We start from the raw sequence: 19,284 nt of genomic DNA, 5'->3' as shown, positions 1-19,284 counted from the left end.
CCGTTCTACATGTTCAGCCCTAAACGCATGACACCTAGTGACGCTATGGCCTTTGTTCTGATAAAGTGTTTTCACAAACCTTAACGATCTCACACAACTCCTGCTTAAACAAATAGTAAAAGGCAAACATGAGGAACTGCTTCAAAGGCAGTCACAGTATTTTATTTATTTATTTATTTTTCTAATTGCATGGTACACATCTGAGGTTTTATAGCTTTAACCAAGAGGACCAAATCGAGGAAACCATTTTTAAATATTTCGCCGCAACAGATGGTATTTAAGGCACAACCAGGCTGCTCAGTAAGTATTAGTGTTTGCACATAAGAGATAGTAGTAGTAACACTGTTTAAGAGCTGAATTGGACATTTATATGGTCTGATCCAATAGACGTGGAGAGCAAGCATTTAAGCTGTGGCGGCAGTGCGATGTAAGTAGTAATTAATTGTATGAAGTTATTAACAAATGAAAGAAACAAAAGCAATTAGAAAATATTGAGGAAGGTTTTATACCTTATCTTACACATATGTATTTGAACATGAAAACATTGTCAGTAGAGAATATGATTCATTTATAATAGCATCCAATATGTAATTTCTTGAAAATCGTGATACACGAGGGTAATCAGTTTTTTTCCGGGTACCTGGATACCGGACGGGTAACGGCTCTAGTGTACCCGGTTCCCGATTTTTGGACCCGTGTAAACACTAGTAAATATGCAGTTTGGCTCGGTTGGAAATGTGTCGTCTCTTTTGTGAGAGAGAGAGAGATAGAAAAGAGTTACCTAATTTGACAGTTCCGTTATCCTCCAAGAGTATGTTACCGGCCTTTATATCCCTGTGTATTCTGTCGTTGTTGTGTAGGTATTCCAGGCCCTGTAAGGCATCGTCACATACCGCTGCTATCTCATCCTCTTGAAGAGGTTTCTTCAAAACTGCCATGGAAATGGAATCAGAGAAATATCGTAATTTATAATCATTTTGTGTGTTTGTGTTATTCCTATTAATGAAGGTGTGGCATTGTTGAAAGGATTGACTAAAAGAAGAAAAAAGAGAAGCCTCACAGTTGTAGCTTGAAAGTCATCAGTATTTACACCAAAATATGCTACATAGTTAGATAATGGTCACCAGTGCTCACATTTCAGATAGCTGTTTTTCTGCCACTTGTAAAAGTACGCACCCACAGTGAGACACTTATTCATCTATTCTAACAATCCTCAATGGCTGGGAACATTTTGCTGAAAAAATCTTAAATTTCAGGAAAGTATTTTATCAAACTGCTAGCAACTTTAAGCTGCATGCTAAAACTTGGGGGTCATTTACTCATGATCTTATGATGCTACTTACACCATACAGATCAGTTTTCGAGCCAAAATTCAAAGCCGCCCATTTGCCATGAAGAAAGGTGGACTGCATAACAAAGGCAAAAGGGCAATCAAGGGTGGTGCAGAGGTAAGCAAGTTACGATGGATGTAATGATGCTGGCACAGTTTGCCAAAGATAAGTCTTTCCTTGATGACAAGTCTCCCACCAGTCACCAATCCACTTCCCCCCCCCATGAGTTCTTCCCTCAGTCACTTCTTCCTCTCCACCCCACTCCCCCTGCCTCCCCCCTCCCCTGCAGCTCCTTCAAGGCTTTGATACCCATTGGGTTGTAAATTAAAACTCACATGCTATTTATGGGTTGATGTTTTTAGCTTACTTGTACAGAATATATACTATCTTTTAAGTCACAGAATTAGCATTCAAATTATGAACAATGCCAACAATTTTGTTAAAAACTGAACCCTGGGAATCCCCTCGTAATCCTTTTGCTTGCCAAACCACAAAAATGCTGGGTGTAACACACAGCCACAGGAAACAATCGACGACGAGTTGAAATCGAAACCATAAACTACATGTTTATGTCGAGCATTGACAGTATTTTGGACGGTGGGAACAATCTTGTCCAGCGTAGATAAGAAATATATCCAAGAGTTTATTCAAACCTATTTGTATTGCTGACGCAGATATGCGCCTAGCAACCAAATGAATGGTTGTTCCTAAACCTGGGAATTTCACTTGAATGATTGCAACACAGGATGTTCGTCAGTGTTATAACTAGTGTCACCATGTAACAGATGTGTTCATATTAACCCAACGGATAGAAGACACTTTGTTTACTCTATACTTATCACTGCTGAGGTTCCCCTCCATATAAATTTATGCTGGAAATGACACAACTTAAAGAAGCTGATATACATGTTCATTAAATGTGCAGTATAAAAGTATCAGAAATACAGTATAATGCTCTCCAGTGTTTTAACAACCTTAGTCACACATTCATTCCAATGCAACAAGGAATGCAACAAGGAACTCACTAAAAATCCTACACTGACTATAATGAAATTGGTTTGAGGTATGGGAGCATTTCCTTGGTTATCCCATCACACTGTAGCATGATGTAACACAATATGACATCAACCTCAAATAAGCGAAATCTATTAAGTATGTTGCAACCCTGGTACTGTATGAGAGTGTACAACATCATCATCATTCAACATTCCCCGCATGCATTAACTCCCTAACATGAATGTCTTTCACAAACAAGGTCAAATGTTTATTATAATTATCATTATTATTATTATTATTTAAGGTCTTACCTTCTACGATATCTGAGGCAGAACCTATACAGTACTCCATAGCAAGCTACAAAAAACAAAATGTATATATAAATTAGATAAATATATAGTTTTGAGCATTTCAACTGTAAAACTGACCACTGCTTCTTCAGCAGCACAATAATTGAGTAAGCATTTCAGTAGTACTTACCTGCTGTTAATTCTATTCAACGTGAAAGAACAATATCTTATTAACTTTTAAATAACTGGTGAGGGCGTTGTGGTCAAGTGGTTAAGGCAGTGGACTTGTGATCTAAGGATTACAGGTTCGAGCCCTGGCCAGATCATTGCGTTGTGTCCTTGGGCAAGGCGCTTTATCTCCATTGCCTCTCTTCACCCAGGTGTATAAATGGGGACCTGCGAGGTAACTTGTATTTATAGTTGCGTGCGCCGGTTTGTGGCTGCACCCTATGGGAAGTCCCCCGGGGGACACGTGGCTGTGGTGCACTGTGGTGCCCCAGGAGAGATTGATTGAATTGTGCACACTTTGGTGTGTGGGTGTGACAAGTTACCAATGACCAGGGGTAAATAATAATCAGCGCCTTGAGCACCCTGCAGGGTGGATACGTGCGCATTATAAATCTCTGTTATTATTATTATTATTATTATAACTGGGAAATAAACTTGTCATTGCATAACGAAACATTCTCACTTCCTGTGCAGGTTAAGAAAGTATAGCTACAATTTGTCAATGAAACATCGTAAATGCAAAGAATTCAAAATGGCGGTGGTCAATCGCAGAGTCACCGATGTAATTTCTGAAAATCTTCCAGAAAAATTAAATAACTATGAAAATATGACGGAGGAAACTTCACAAAGGTTACACAGTCCTCTTTCTTTCCCATCTGCTAAAGTACCCTGAATCTGAAGAAACTGTTCAAAATATGAAAAGAGTTTGTCCACATGTAGAATTTGATACTTATTACTATTCTCTTAGAATCTAGGTCTTAGAACATTCTATTAAACTATATAAAGCAAATCAGTAACAACCAACACTCAACTAGCAGATGACAATCAACTTTTAAAGGCAAGACCAAATGAAAACCAATTATTAAGTACATAAACCATTAAAATACTGACTTTTTTTACTCACATGAAGTGGGACATCCCCTCAACCTTGAATCAATTTATTTTTGAAGTTAACGAACGGTATAAATTATGATGAAATAAATATGCATTAAGGTCAAAGGTCATTGCATTAAGGTGCAATACATTATGGGCCTTAGTCACAAAAAGTAAAATGATTAGGAGATTAATAGCAAACTGTAAAAGAACAAGGGAACTATTTGATGAAACTATATGAACCATGAAAACTCAAACAAAACATTTTTCACTCAGACAGTTGGATCATCTGCCTTAGGCTTGCATTCAACTTATCTTTGAAACCCCAAAACTCACTGGTTTGGGTATTTACGAACGACGATACGTACCTGTCTCCTACAACACTAACGCACATTTCCTAGTCTACCTAGACGCCACTGGTATAATTTTAGCACTGCGCCCCCGGTGACCTCTCCCGCAGGTCACCGCGCACTCTCTCTTCCTTCCGGATTTACCATTCCGAAGGAAAACGCGTTAATATGCGGAAATGTGCGTTAGTGTTGTAGGAGACAGGTAAGAGAGGAGTGAAGCAAATATTATCATTGAAATTATGGAGAAGGAAAATATTATTATTGCTTAATTAACATATTCATGATGGTCAAAGGTCGATGAAACATGTATGGACCCTTCACTATACATCACCTACCCATGCAGTCTGTTCTCTCAGGTAACATCCCTTGTACTGGATACAATTCTTGTGTTTGACCTGACGTAGGAATTTAACCTCTTTGATTATGTCTTGCCATTTCTGAAAAAGAAGGCCAAAAAAAAAATGCCAAAGATATGCAAATGATATAAAATTTTTACACTGTACTGTATAATTTGAAAAAATTGATATCAATAATATTCAACAAAACCGATGAAAATGCCTCACTTTCAATTAGCACTTTATCTTTCCAAAACCTTTCGACATACATAATCGGCTTGCTGATTATTGGAATTACATGATAATTTCGAGTGACCTCGAAAGATGGTCACTTGGGGGCGCAGATCCCCAGTGCCTACTGTATGTAAAAGGAGAGGTACAGATGAGGTTAACTACAAGATAGGCCAAATATGGCTGCTTTCTTACAGAGCATGTTCCGTTCTCTCTGTATCTCTCTTTTTTGTGTTCCGTCTATTGGGTTCATTTCCTACTGTATGCCTATTGTACAGTATTTAGGCAGGGCTCATGTTTACAATCTCACCCCCACCTTCCCTCCAGTCGCTCCAGATATCAACCTGTGCATGTCTTATTTCTTTGTTTTACATACAATTCCTATTGTCCTGTACACCACACCGAACGAATTTGACATGGACACATTTGATCGAAGCGAAAACTCTTTAAATCTTTCTTGAGGCATCGTGACAATAACAAAGCAGTTTGGTATCACGCCAATCCAAATTACCCTTTTCGCACTAAGTTTTGACACTGTTATCTAGGTCTGCACAGCAATGAAGGGACCGCTGAGCACCAAGTGCACTGGAAAACTATGCTGTTATGAAAAAAGGACGTTCTATAGAATACTATGATTTGGAAATGGGGCCACAGGTACAGTAGGTAAGCAATACAGGATATAGAAATCAGGATATACGGAGCACCACAATTACTTCCTTTTTAGTTTTTCAAAAGGAACCACCACAGCAACTAAATTCTTGGACTTCTGGTTGAGTATTAAATCTGGATATGGGAGTGTATAGGCTTCTTGGGAAAAAGGTCCATTTTTCGATGGAAAAATAGCTAATCTTTCATGGGACATTAATGATAAAACCTTTCTTAGTAAACAAGAATGTTGAGTCCACTTAAATGATGCATTCTTGCACATTTTCTATTTCCCTCCCCCCCCCTTTTTTTTTAATTTTTGCTTTTTATTTTCTCTGCACACTCTTGGAGCCTTTTTTCACATTTGAGAAAGCAAAGAGGAACTGATACAGCAAGGGCAATCAAAGTGGTAGTTTGGACGCTCTGCAAGGGCAAAGCAAGATTGTACAGTCGACACTCGGGGGATCACACACCCTATATCTCCAGTTACTTGCCCGCCTGATTTCCACATAAGGAAGTGTAGGAGAGGTCCCCATAAGGCTGTGAGGGAGAGGTCAGCATAAGGAGGTGGGGGAGAGGTCAACATAAAGAGGTGGGATAGAGGTCCACAAAAGGAGGTGAAAGAGAGGTCCACATAAGGAGGTGGGGTAGAGGTCCACATAAGGAGGTGGGGTAGAGGTCCACATCAGGAGGTAGGGATAGATGTCCCCATAAGGCTGTGAGGGAGGGGTCAGCATAAGGAGGTTGGGGAGAGGTCCACATGAGGAGGTGGGGATAGATGTCCCCATAAGGCTGTGAGGGAGGGGTCAGCATAAGGAGGTTGGGGAGAGGTCCACACAAGATGTGGGAGAGGTCTACATAAGGAGGTGGGGTAGAGGTCCACATAGGGAGGTGAGGGAGAGGTCCACATGAGGAGGTGGGCATAGATGTCCCCAGAAGGCTGTGAGGAAGGGTTCAGCATAAGGAGGGGAAGGAGAGGTCCACACAAGATGTGGGAAAGGTCTACATAAGGAGGTGGGAAAAGTGCTGTAATAAACTTACGTCAGATGATGATTTCCCATTGTAAGACATTTTCTTGATTGCAACTCCCTCTGATGTTTTGACATTTCTTGCCTGTGAACCAAAACAGAAATGAAATAAAGTCCAGATTTCAAGCAGAAATCATGCTTTGATCAATCTTTGAGAGTCACCCTACCGAGAGGATAATCCCTTCCTTACCCCAAGGCTCAAAATAGGGTTTCCACATCTGAAGCCCCCCTAAAAAACTTGCGAGGTGCTGTATATTTGGGACTCCCTGGAACAAACTGAAACTGGTCCAGAGGGCTCAATTTCTATCAAGCTACAAACTTGTGACCAGTACATACATCTTTTATTATCTTTTGAACTAAGTCTTTGATAATATCCACATTCCAGCATAATATTATAATTAATACCCTGGGTGTCATACCATGTCAATAACTTTCAATGAACCATTTAGTTGTATGTTACTAGGCTTGGCAACTCCTAAAATGTTGGAGTTGCAAACTCGCTGCCCTAAAAGTCACCACTCTGAGAGGATTCAAGATTCACACCATCATCAAATATAATGATAACACAGTCATAAATCATACATAAACTAAACAAAGTCAGTTTATATTGTACTTACTGTATGTATAGCAGACTGTACAGTACTCACTAAAGATGTACTGATACAGGACCTAATAATAGCAAATTACCTTCCTTTCTCAGAAACTGTCAAAGTGTCGGGATTTTAATATACATCATATTTTTCTCTCACAAACTACAGGACTTGGCCTCATACTACGTATGGGTCAGATCCAAAACCTGTCAACCTCAGGGCTAAAATTTAGATGATCATAGTTATCAATTTTGATAGTTTTGTCCAAAAGAAGAACAATTTAAGCTTGCTTGGCAAAAAAATTAAATTTGTATGTTTCTTTGTTAACGAGTACTGCTTAATTATATCAACAATGCACTTAAACCAGCGTTATGGACGGAAACAGCAATTTGTGCCACTGAACTGCAAGGAATGATGGAATTCACAGGAATCTGCACCTGAATAATTGTTTATGGTACTGATCTCTCCAAAATAGTTTTTGAAAAAATTAAGTAGGGCATCCCTAATTAAGATGCTAATCGAGAAGAAAATCATTAATTCCGTCCATAACGCTACCTGATGTCATTAATCTCCTGGCAATTTTAAAGTTCACTTCAGTGATAAAATTTGCATGTAATCTTCTGAAGGTTATCAATGCCATTAAGGATGAAGTGAAAAATTACCAGATTCCTGCATATTGATAAGCTGGGGTTCAATGAAACATCTGTGTTATGGATGGAATTAGGAAAACGTTATGGACGGAATGTGAATGTTATGGATGGAAATTACTTTCTTTGGAAAAACTATGCAGAATGTTTTTTATTAAGTTAAATCAAAGCAATCAAATGTGAATGAATGTTATTTAGGATGGAAAACCTTTTTTTACATGTACATTACAGTATTTTTCTAGGCTTTCAGGTGATGTTTTCCCAAATTTAAAAAAAAAAAGAAAAGAAGAAATTTCTGTAAAAATCCCAAACTTTGAGGATTTTTCATTTCAAAATAAGGCAAAACACCCTCCTGAAATTTTTTGTACAAACAGGGTGGTACTATATCTCTTCCAGAAAAAATTATCAGATTTTTTCAACATTACGCATTTTGAGTTATTGGCCGTCAAAGATGACCTCTTTTGTACATCGGAGCAGCTTAACAACTTCTTAAATTATTATTGAGAACAGCTAGAACCCTGAAATTTGTTTAGGGGTAAGAACTTTATACTTATAGTTGAAGTATAAAACCCTGACAGCTCTAACATGGTTACTTTGGTAAAAAATTGGCATCAAAACTCCTACCTCATGCTGAATCGCAGCATGAAATAGCAACTTTAGAGTTGCACAACTTGCAAACATATCATAGGAAAGCATTGTAATCATTATTTTGTAATGTTTGTACCAGACATAATAACCTCTGAAAGAATCAAGTACCCTGAAGCAATGGTTTAGGAGCAATTCATCACTACAAATAGCACATTTTTTAGTGAAAAGTACAAAAATCGTATATTTTGACACTTTTAAGTGGACCTAACTCCACAAGACAATATTTTTGTAGCCTAATTTTTTATTTTCCTATTCTATGGGATAGACTCTATAGGCATCTGTAATAGAAAGGTAGTAGAATGGTTAATTGCTGAGAAATGAGACCTCAAAAGTCAAGAAAATGCCATGGTGGCGACAAATTGCGGAATTTCAAAGTGTGATAAATCGGCTGGAAAGCAATGCAACTGAAATTTTCAGAATATGCTTATTTCATGATGGTCCAATCATACCAAAAATTTGGGAATTTTTGGAGAGGGTGCAGCAACAGCCATTCTTGATTTGACACGGAATGACCCTTATAAATCCAAGTTGTCATCCTTATGCAATGTGGTTTTTGTTGGAGAGGTTGGAAAAGGTGGACCAAATATCAGTTGACAGTAATGATGTCTATGTCTCCTTCCTACACCCTAAGGGCCCTACCAATACTTTCTTCTGGCCATCACCTGAGACAAATATCCCACTAGGAATGATCATGGGGAAACTAGAACAGCCTGTCCTCCTAATTTCAAGTAGCAAAGTGGGAATTGCAACAAAGGTGGTTGAATATATTAGGGATAAGTTTTAAAGAGATTGTGAGCCGTGATGGTGACGAAAAATTTTGACAAATATGAATCAATGTATTTTGTTGAGATTGAAAAGTCTATTTCAAATTTTCATGACTGTTCAACCATACAGGCCTCCCATGTCCACAGTTTTATTTGCATGTGTTGTTTTCTTTCATACAAGCTTTGCAGACTGGTGAAACTTTGATTTCATTGGCATTGTTTGAAGGAGGTGAAGCCACAAAAGTGAAAAAAACAAATGGGAAAAGTACTGACAGCCTCGGCTTATAGTGCTGAAAGCCACCTGATGAGTACCTTCAGCAAGAGTGAAACTTTTCATGTGCTGTAGCAATTCATTTCAGGCTAATTCAATACTTTCCGTCCATAACATTCCGTCCATAACAATTCCTATTTCAGGACTAGCTCTTTCCCTTCTTATAATAAATTCAATTTTATTTGATATTATTACACATATTGGCCATAAGTATTAACTTATAACACACACTTCACAATTCAAGAGTTGATCCTAAATCAGGACAAAACCTTCCGTCCATAACGTTGTACATTCCGTCCATAACACAGAATTTTGGTTTGGGGTAGTGGGTTAATAGAGGTACATTGAAGATTATGAGTGGGAGTATGATAAAGCTAAGGTACCAGGCCTGTGATGAAAAGTACCTGATACTTTGAAATCCTGAACACTTCACAGAGTTTTGACCCACTATGAAGGTTGGTGGATATGGATCATTTTTCTGATTCCGTCCATAACGAACACCTAATTTGCATATTCAGACTAATATTGCACTACCCAATTAATTTTTTTCCGTTATATGGTAGAGGTATCCCAACTTAAATCAATCATGCATACCTTACCAAATACTAACTCTCACACTATTTTTGATGGGACTTTATCTCTGTGAATTCCGTCCATAACATTGGCAGAGGTTTTGGATCTGACCCGTATACACTCAAATCAGGTAACTCCCAAAAATATGTTTTGTCTCTACTTTTTGGGTCTTTATGAAAATATACCAGTCACAGAAATTTTGAAAAATGGTGAGGAAAATTAATTGTTTTCAGGGAAAAGTTCCAGTTCATTGGTACCTTATACTACTGGGTCATCAAATAGTAAGAAATTGGGTTTATATAATTCCTTCATTTTTTCTCTTTGTTTTAAGGAAGAAGCAGTCCTCTCAAGTAAACGAATGATGCCAATATAACGCTGCTTTCTACCGTGATAAGATCTTAAGAATGCTGTAAAACAGATAAAACTGCCACATCACTATAAACCTGAGGGAAACCTTGAAACTCTGCAAAACAAGTTGGTTGTAGGTTCCCATTTAATAATATAGCCAGCTTCCATTTCCTGCCAGATTCAGTCAATGTCTTTATATGAAGTTCCTCAAGCACACATTGGTTTGAAGAAATGTGGTATAAAAATTTTAACCCAGGAGTCTCATGTAGACACATTTGCAAACATTATAACGATGTCACATTATCACTTAAAAATAGAAAAATAGCAATTTTGACCTAAATGCAACAAGGTTTGGAATTCCTGTCTTGATTCAATAAGCAAACACCTGGATAGAGAAATGTGTTTATTGACCTCATTTTTTGTATAAACAATGTGTTTATACTTGAATCCACAGAATTATAACGGGAAATATAGCTGAAATTTTGTGTTCAAATTACCATTCCTTCCTCTCAGCTATTTCATTACAAAGTCTACTTATTGCCTCATCTTTTCAAGCTTCCAATTCAGACAAAAATTATAAAACTTACTGGTTTATATATTTACGAGTGACCCACTTACCTGTCTTCCCGCAACCTAAGCACCGCATTCTACCGTGTCTAGTATGCCCTGGTAATCTTTTAACACTGTACACCCTCACTGACCCTTGTGACCTCCATGTTAAAAGATTACCAGGGCATACTAGACACGGTAGAATGCGGTGCTTAGGTTGTGGGGAGACAGGTAAGTGGGGAACGAAGTAAATATGACAGACTTTGGAAATTTGAAAGATTCCGTTTCTTTGAACAATTAACTAATCAGCCAATTGGTGAGAGGAGTAAGGGGGTACATGTTATGCAAAATGTACTTACAAAGTATACAGCACCAAAACTTCCGTGTCCAATTTCTTGCAGCTCTGAGAAGAGCTTCTCTGGATCTTCATCTGTGAATAGGCTGGCGACATCTTGGTCCTTGATTTGACTGACTCGGGTGGGAAGGGGCATGATTGGGTGGTCCTAACAGGGTGTTAATAGGGTGCTTAGATGAAATCCAGACAGAAATGTGAGAGGCTGTTTGTAAGGACCAAAATAAAAAACGTGTCAGATAATGTTCACAAAAACGAAAATGTGTGGACTGAAAGGCACCTGAAGCAGGAATGTTCCTAACTTTGAAAAGGAGTAAAATTGAGGACTTCAGTTCTTGAAATCCACCTGTGTATATTCTTTCTCCGCCACATCGCTAGCGGAATGTTTTCTTTTGCCTAAGTCTGTCCTCGGACTCGGGAAATATTGCTTTCGATTGGTCACGCTCGAAGGTCTGACTCGCTCCGGGAGAGGGTAACAGCACTTACAGTGGTACAGCAGCGAGGCAATGGTGTAGTTAAAATCTATCTGGACTATCTGTAAGAAACGAAAGAAAAATTTATCATTTTCATTAGAAAGTTTAATGACCATTCGACGAAAGTAAATATTACAAGTATAAGTCTATTGTCTTGAGAGTATCACAATTGATTAAGGAAATTAAAAACCATACTGTATAGCTGTAATATTTTCATATTGGGAGGTCACTGACCTGACATATAAAACAACTTTGTGACAATGTATAATATCATGTCATATTTCGTTGATATGACTACAGTACCTGCATTATTCCGCAATGACCTATCTGACTAGGTATTGTTACAGGCTGACAGTTCATCAATTGTACATTACTACATGGAAGTCACCGAAGAGATGTAAAGAGTAAAGTAAAATATTAATTTTAAATTTTTTTGATGGACCTGGAAATAGGTCAGTCAGGGAGCATTTGTCAAAAAAAAAAATTTTTGTGGAGTAACAGTAGTTGGATTGGGAGGGATGTGTTCAGTGGGGACACGAAATAGAAGCGTGAAGTACAGTGCACAATATATATACCACTTTTGTCACCATTCGAAAGGACCCTCCAATATTCGTTGCTAATTGTAATTCATCGATGTTTACATTTACATCAGTCTTCCCTCCACTACTGCACAAGACCATGTAAAATGAATTCTAAATTCTACTTGCCAAAATGTCATTGAATTCTCCCGTCAAAGTTTATTGAGCACTACCTACAGTATGTTTTATGCATAACTTACAGTGCTTGATGTTATGATAGCTCACAGTGAACACATTACTTACAGGTTTACAACATTAAGCATGCACGGATGTATACTTGTACAATATGGTGCTGCTTACACATCAGAGAATGGTTAATGGTATTATGGCATTACTGGACTTGCTTATTCCAAATTCGCTGTCCCAGGCTCAATGCGGTGAAACTGAGGTACTGTAGGTCGGCTTTTTTACAGAGTAAACGTGGTGCCAAGATTGTCAGGAGACCGGTAAGCGATGAGCGAAGTAAATACTGTATGCTCAGTAATGCAGGAACACCATTAATAAGTGTCATGCGTGATCAACCGTTTTTAAACTAAAATGATGAACAACCATCAGCTCGCAAATTATAAAACTTACTGTAAAACAAAGTAAATTTTAATAACCACTCACAATGCATTTCGGGATATAACAGGCAATCTTCCACTTTCACTGAACTGTAATAGCTACAGTAGCTATTCTTTCATATATATATACACTGTGCACTGTACACACAGCAAACACATTTGATTGTTTGAAATGAATTGCCCATTAAATTTATCCATCCACCTTCTGACAACAATTTTTTCATCTAGGTCAACATTAAAACAGGAATTTACCAAAAGCAAACAAGGCAGGGATATGCTCATGCCGGGCGACGGCAGGCAGCTGCGCCCGGCAGTTCTGAATGCCGCCCAGCACACACAGTATTTTAAACATTTCCACCCGTACTATTTTTAAGGATGATTAAAGTTAACAACTTTTACCATTACCAAAATATGGGAGAAGGGAAGGTAACAAAATACTATTCCATTTACTTTCCTTCTAATTTACAAGTAACAAATTTTGACAAGCCATTATCTATGAAATGTTAGATATTTAAAGACTTTTTATTAAAATTTGAGGTGAAACATACTTCCAGCTGCCTTTTTTCCTGCCATTTCTCTTTCTATAATGTCAACTTCGCTCAAACAGTACCTAGGGAGCTCAACGAAACATAACGCCAGGATGAGTATTATTTTTTAACAGGACTTAGTACCCACTAACCCACCTACGGTACCCTTTGTAGACGTTTCAAATATTCAGCAGGTCGATGAACCGCAAAAGTGTGACCCCGGTAGCTACAGTAACCTAGATCACAAGGTGCTCTTATTGTCTATGTATGTTCAGTAACAAGAACGAAGATGAGCCTGTAACACTGCAAGTCTACAAGCACAGTACTTTACATTAGTCATACCCTCAGAGCCTGACAAAATATATCTTTTAAGATACAGTAATAAAATGGACAGTTTAAACAGTCATTTTTTCTTAAATTGAGTCATGAGTCATGAAGTAAAAAATGATGAATTGTAAAACATAATGCAGTAATATCCTGTTGACTTTGGAACCACCTTTCAAAATAAATATATCAATTCAAAATGTTCTGAGTTCACTGGCCTACTGTACAGAATGACCTACAGTACTTGTAATGTTCTCTTAAAGTTTGGAAGGATCTCAATTTGATGTTATTTTGATGTTTCATAGTTCAATAACCTACCTATATAGATATATACATGACACTCAGATCAGTGTAACCCAGTGCCAACATTCTGGACAACTTTCCAAGGAGTAACTGTTAAGTCTTTCACTGAAGTAAATACAAAGCTTGAAATACGCCAATTTTCTTTAAATGTATTTGTTTTGACATGCTGGTTGCCGAACTCCACAGCAAAGGACAATAGCCTACTATTCCTACCTTTAATATTCTCTACTGCACATGTCAAGTACTTTGCTACTGCACATCAATCATGCCAGTTTAATAGTTGATGGTCGACACTGAACTTTGAAACAGACCTTTAACTTCTGGGAATTTCTTTGCGTTTCATAATTATGTGTAAACTTTCAACTCGCACTCTGCGAGTCTATTTTCCATGAAATTCACTGACATACTGTACAGTACCATTACATTTCCTATTGTTTATATGCAGCTTAATAGCAGGAAGGGTGTGATGTCCTGAAACAGTTAGTTCACAATGCTCAGCCCCCCTCATGGACTAAAGTTCACCCAACAGATGTGGTTTCTGTGAAAATCTGTACTGTAGAGCTACTACAAATAAATACTAAATATGTATCAACTGTAGACTACTTGTACTGTTCATATTGACTCAAGGGCACACACATCTGAGTGTCAAAGTCTAGGTTATGAGATAAAGATGATTGCATTACAAAACCATAGTTATCATATCTATATGGTACTGTACATTCCTATAGTATACATAACTATTATGCAATGCAATCACAGCTAGTATACCATTGAAGATCACTGAAGTTATCAAGGTTTCAATTAAAAAAAAAACTTGTTCATTTCACTGAACATTCCAAAACTTACTGGTTTGGATATTTACAAGTGACAAGCTTACCTGTCTCCCCACAACCTTTAGCACTCTAATTCTACCATGCCTAGAACCAACTGGTAACCTTTTTAACACTGTTTTCCCTCTACGTCGAGACCTCTCCGGTCAATGCCCTTCCTTCTTATTCCACTAAAAGAATACATGACTTGTTCAAAACATAACTGTACTGCATAATAGCTCATACGAAGAATTGCATATGGGTCTGTTCACGTTAAAGCGCCCAATTTGGTTGCCTGAGGTACCAAATTTTCAAATTACAGTAAAGAACTTCTATTCTAAGTAAATAACATAACTAATATCTGCAATTTATGAATCAGAATTGACCAGAGCTTAAACTATTCTGGAAATTATATTCAAGATGGTTGAAAGTGTGACAATCTATAAATTTTCCAAAATTTGTTATTTTTTTAATGGTGGTGTGTCATTCCATTGCTGCTACATTTGGGAATTCTGTTTTTATATTCTTTATTAACACAAAATTTGCTATTGTAAGACAAGTTTTCAATGATATCGATGATGTTTTTTAAAAAATATTAGAGTATCGCTAGAAAATATTCAATTTTTCCTGAAATAAAGTTTAAAAAGTTTTTCTTTAAAGAACAAAATTGAAAGTAATAGTAACAATTGTACCATAAAATTAAACCACAACATTAACACATATATTAACCAAAAGCTGAAAATTCTGGGTCATGTCCTCTCAGAATTTTTTTTTTCTTGACTCTTGTTTCAGACATCACCCCTCCAAAATGATCTTGTTTCGGACATCACTCACCAATGGTTTACCTAATATATTAAACCTAATATTTAGTAATAAACCAAATGATGTTCATTTAATGGCAATAATGATGAATAGAAAGCATTTTAGTAAGTTGATACCTGTACCAAAAGAGATCTATGGACCCTTCCTAGGTTCCAAGTTCCAAACAAAGAAAAGGGATACAAGTGATCCAAGTGATCAACAAGACAATTATTAAACGAAGGCCATGCTTGTTAATACTGTACTTAGCAATATATATCAGTACATCACGATATGTGATGTTAACAAACAGCATCAAATTCATTTTAAATAATGAATAATGAAAACACTTGTTTAATGGATTTGCTTAAGACTGTCTTGGACTATGTTTCGGACATCACCACAACCAGTTGTATTAGGACATCACTGTAATGTTTTCTACACAACGCATATCATATCAAAAGTTAAATTTGTAACAATGGGGTCTTTGTTGTTGACAAGCTACCTACAAGGTATAATGACAGTTTTGAACTTATTATAGTTCAAATCCTCAGTGTTCATTAAAAGTTACTTTATGAGCGTTTCGGACATCACTGAATGTTTCGGACATCACCTTGGAAAAAATGTTCACAAAGCTGCATAACAATAATACATATTTCAGCAGGTAACAACAATATGAAGTAATATTTTTGCTATTCAAACCTGTTCAAGCAACAAAAGTCTGCTTCAAAATAAACACAACAGTCAGATAATAGCAGATTTACACTAGAAATATTATGAAATTTTGAGGGAATAAAGTTTATTAAAACACCATAGACTAGGAAATCAACAAGGTGTAGTAATACTGAAAAATAATGGCACTGTAAATTCTTGGGAAAACAAATGCCCTGAGGCACATATTTCAAATTGAACATCTGGACAGAGCCGATAGGTGAAAAGATAGGTGATAAGTGAAAATCTGAAGGCTTTGTGTAAATGATAACCCCATTTAATGTAATGAATTATCACTGTTTACTACATACTCAATTCATACATATCCAGAATACACACATGTAGTTTAGATCCTCCTGCAAGCAGGAACTCGCGAAGAAGCCATCATTGGCTTATCAAAGCCTCAAGCTGACCGAAGTCAATCTCTTAGATTCATATTTAACGACCATGATTATGAATTGTCAATTGTCAACAACTCTGTAACTTGACGACATACAGTACATTAATCTTGGAGTGACACAAACTCGGGAACTTATGACTGAAAGGCACCGTCGTTAACCACTGAGCTAACACTCCATAACACTCCACAGAGTGTCCATTCATTGATCACCATTTGCATAAAGTTAATCTCTGCTTCACCACATTCGTTACCTGTCCAGCACACCATTTGCATTGGCCAGCATTCACCAACACTTCCCAGAAACATCAACTTATACATTATTTTGCAGAAAATGGTATTATTATTGACTGCAAAGAAATTTTTCCCCCAAAAGGATTATAGAACTCTTTTAAACAATTACAGTTTCCACATATCCATCATTACCTAGATGAAGTCTGCAATAATTGAAACAAACAGCAAATATTTACCATTTAATAAATATACAGATGTACACAGGAGACATCCCTACATAGCTAATTTGGCACCCACCTGTTGTAGCTAGTATCATTGAGTCTACTAATTAAACAATTTTCAGAGGGGAGGTATCATATCCTAAACTCCACTAGAATTCTTGGTCCTATTTTGTAATGTCAGCAATAACAACTATTTTGCACCCCTTCAAATGGTACCCACCCACTCCTCCCCCTCCCCATGCACCTTTGAGCTGGATCTGCCAATGTTGAAGATTGTTTCCACTGGCCCAGCTACAGTAAGCAACAGTAGTAGCCTATACTAATAGTACTATAAGTACTAGTTTAAATATCCTTCTTTATTAAGATTCATCATGATGCCTTGGCTATTATAATGTGAAAAACAAGTATTCATGGTTTGTACAAATACTCCTTGTCACATATGAATTAAATGATTTACTTTGTAAGATTGTTATTATTTAAGCTTATGGCCTAAACTTACATTTACGTATAAGGCCTAGATGTTATGGTATACAGCAGCTCAGCAAATTGTTCAGCTTCATCCTTAAGTTTCATAATAATAAATATCAGTATACTTATCACTAAAGCTCTGAAGTCTGAAGCAACTCTGAATGAAAACATGGTCATGCATGATGCACCACTCTGTGTATATTAATACTGTTGACACCATCGAGTAAACCTGGAGGTTTCATCACACGGTAAATCCGCGTACCAGTCAAAGAGGGTCATGTACTGTAATGTGTTCCAGGGTGGTACTAATAATCTGATATACTGCATTAATCTCAACATTGCCCATTGTGATTTACTAACTAGTACAGTAAATGTATATTTGGGCTTAGAGCAGCAGACAACACACAGTTACCTAGCAATGTCTGTACCTTAACATTATAGTTATAGTCGTTGACCAACATTTATAGGTAAGATCACCAGACACGTTCCACGGTCCTACTACTTAGCTAGCATCTTCCCAGTACTGGTAGCTTTTCTTGACAACCATCAAGTTCCCATCAACAGTTAAACTGCTCTGACATAGGGTGTTATAGATGCACACTGATTCCATACATATAGAGCGACAGACGACACTGAACGGTGTTCAGTTTTTCAAAGTGACGTTGACATACTATGCTGTAGACCGATGTGATAGAAACATGAGCTACTGTGCTACAAAACTCGTCTAGGCCTATTCCAATTGTGTGTAATTAACTTTACAATTTGGTACCGCCATGGAAGCTGGAACACATCACATGACAGTCCATGCATGGTACCCACGTACCCTTTGATGTAGTTCTTCTAGCCTATCATAAATAGGCTTTCTATGGTTGTGACAAATAGCGGATTCAAGCTATAGCAGACAATTACAGCATTACTTTATAATGTACTGTATACTGTGATGGCATCCTGATACATGTTACAGTATGTCAGAAAAAAATTCACTAAATGTTTTTTTTTACTTCTTCAGTACCAAATGATGGAAAATTGTAGTGTTAGTGATGTCAGTTCTAGAAAAATCCAAGTAATTTGATGTTCCCAGTAACATTCATACCCAAATATGTAGAATATCATTTTAGACTTGTCACAAGTCATCAAAAGATGAATACATGTTGGTCAAATGACACCAATAGTTAAGAAGCATTCTGTTGTAGGATCTTAGTGTATTCTAGCACACTGAAATCAACCAATTGAATCATTCAGTTGAAACTAGTGCTGTTTTACAATATGTTGGATTCACAAAAGTGATGTCCGAAACACATGGTGATGTCCGAAACATACTTTTAAGATTATTTTGCTATAATATTTGGTAAAGATGGAAAAAGTTTTGAGTAGTGCAGTATGTATGTTTGTAACAATAGAACTTGTCATAATATATGAAGTGCCCATCTATTGTGTCTTTTTTTCAAGCAACATAAAGCAATATTAATTAAAACTTGTTTCGGACATCACTGGTGTTTCGGACATCACACACATGGACGGAAAAATTGAAATGGTTATAAAATCAAAACGGATTAGTGGAAATGTGTCATGTACATACTGTAGTTGAGGGAGTACTTATGCTTTAATTAGAGTAACAAAACAGCCTTGTGGGTTTTAACATACTTCATATATTAGTTGCTTCATAACGTTTCGGACATCACCAAAATGTGGACGGAAGCATTTTGCATGTTGTTTAACTTTATCGTGTAGTAAAATGTGGCTGAATGGACATGTATCTGATATATATTTTATTTGATACAACTATGACAGTATTGAAAAGGCACACCACTTTCAACATTTGTTATTTA

General features: G+C 37.1%; 1 protein-coding gene across 4 annotated transcripts in view; it reads right to left on the bottom strand.

Annotated features, from left to right (window-relative positions):
- The window catches only part of LOC139980530 (serine/threonine-protein kinase TAO1-like), an 87,490-nt gene that overhangs the window by 38,607 nt on the left and 29,599 nt on the right, over positions 1–19,284 (bottom strand). For 3 of the 4 annotated variants that reach the window (XM_071992235.1, XM_071992239.1, XM_071992238.1), the window contains exons 2-6: positions 11,057–11,584; positions 6,321–6,392; positions 4,404–4,505; positions 2,639–2,684; positions 782–931 (exon numbers count right to left, since the gene is read on the bottom strand). In XM_071992235.1, coding sequence (XP_071848336.1) covers positions 782–931; positions 2,639–2,684; positions 4,404–4,505; positions 6,321–6,392; positions 11,057–11,188 — 502 coding nt within the window. In that variant the 5' untranslated portion in view covers positions 11,189–11,584. The remainder of the gene's footprint in view (positions 1–781; positions 932–2,638; positions 2,685–4,403; positions 4,506–6,320; positions 6,393–11,056; positions 11,585–19,284) is intronic. The other variant, XM_071992237.1, reaches the window with a different exon arrangement.

This window comes from Apostichopus japonicus, chromosome 15, assembly GCF_037975245.1.
Source record: "Apostichopus japonicus isolate 1M-3 chromosome 15, ASM3797524v1, whole genome shotgun sequence".
In the NCBI taxonomy this organism is placed as follows: domain Eukaryota; kingdom Metazoa; phylum Echinodermata; class Holothuroidea; order Aspidochirotida; family Stichopodidae; genus Apostichopus; species Apostichopus japonicus.
The sequence above is the reverse complement of the archived record's forward strand: the minus strand, read 5'-3'. Positions and strand labels throughout refer to the sequence as shown.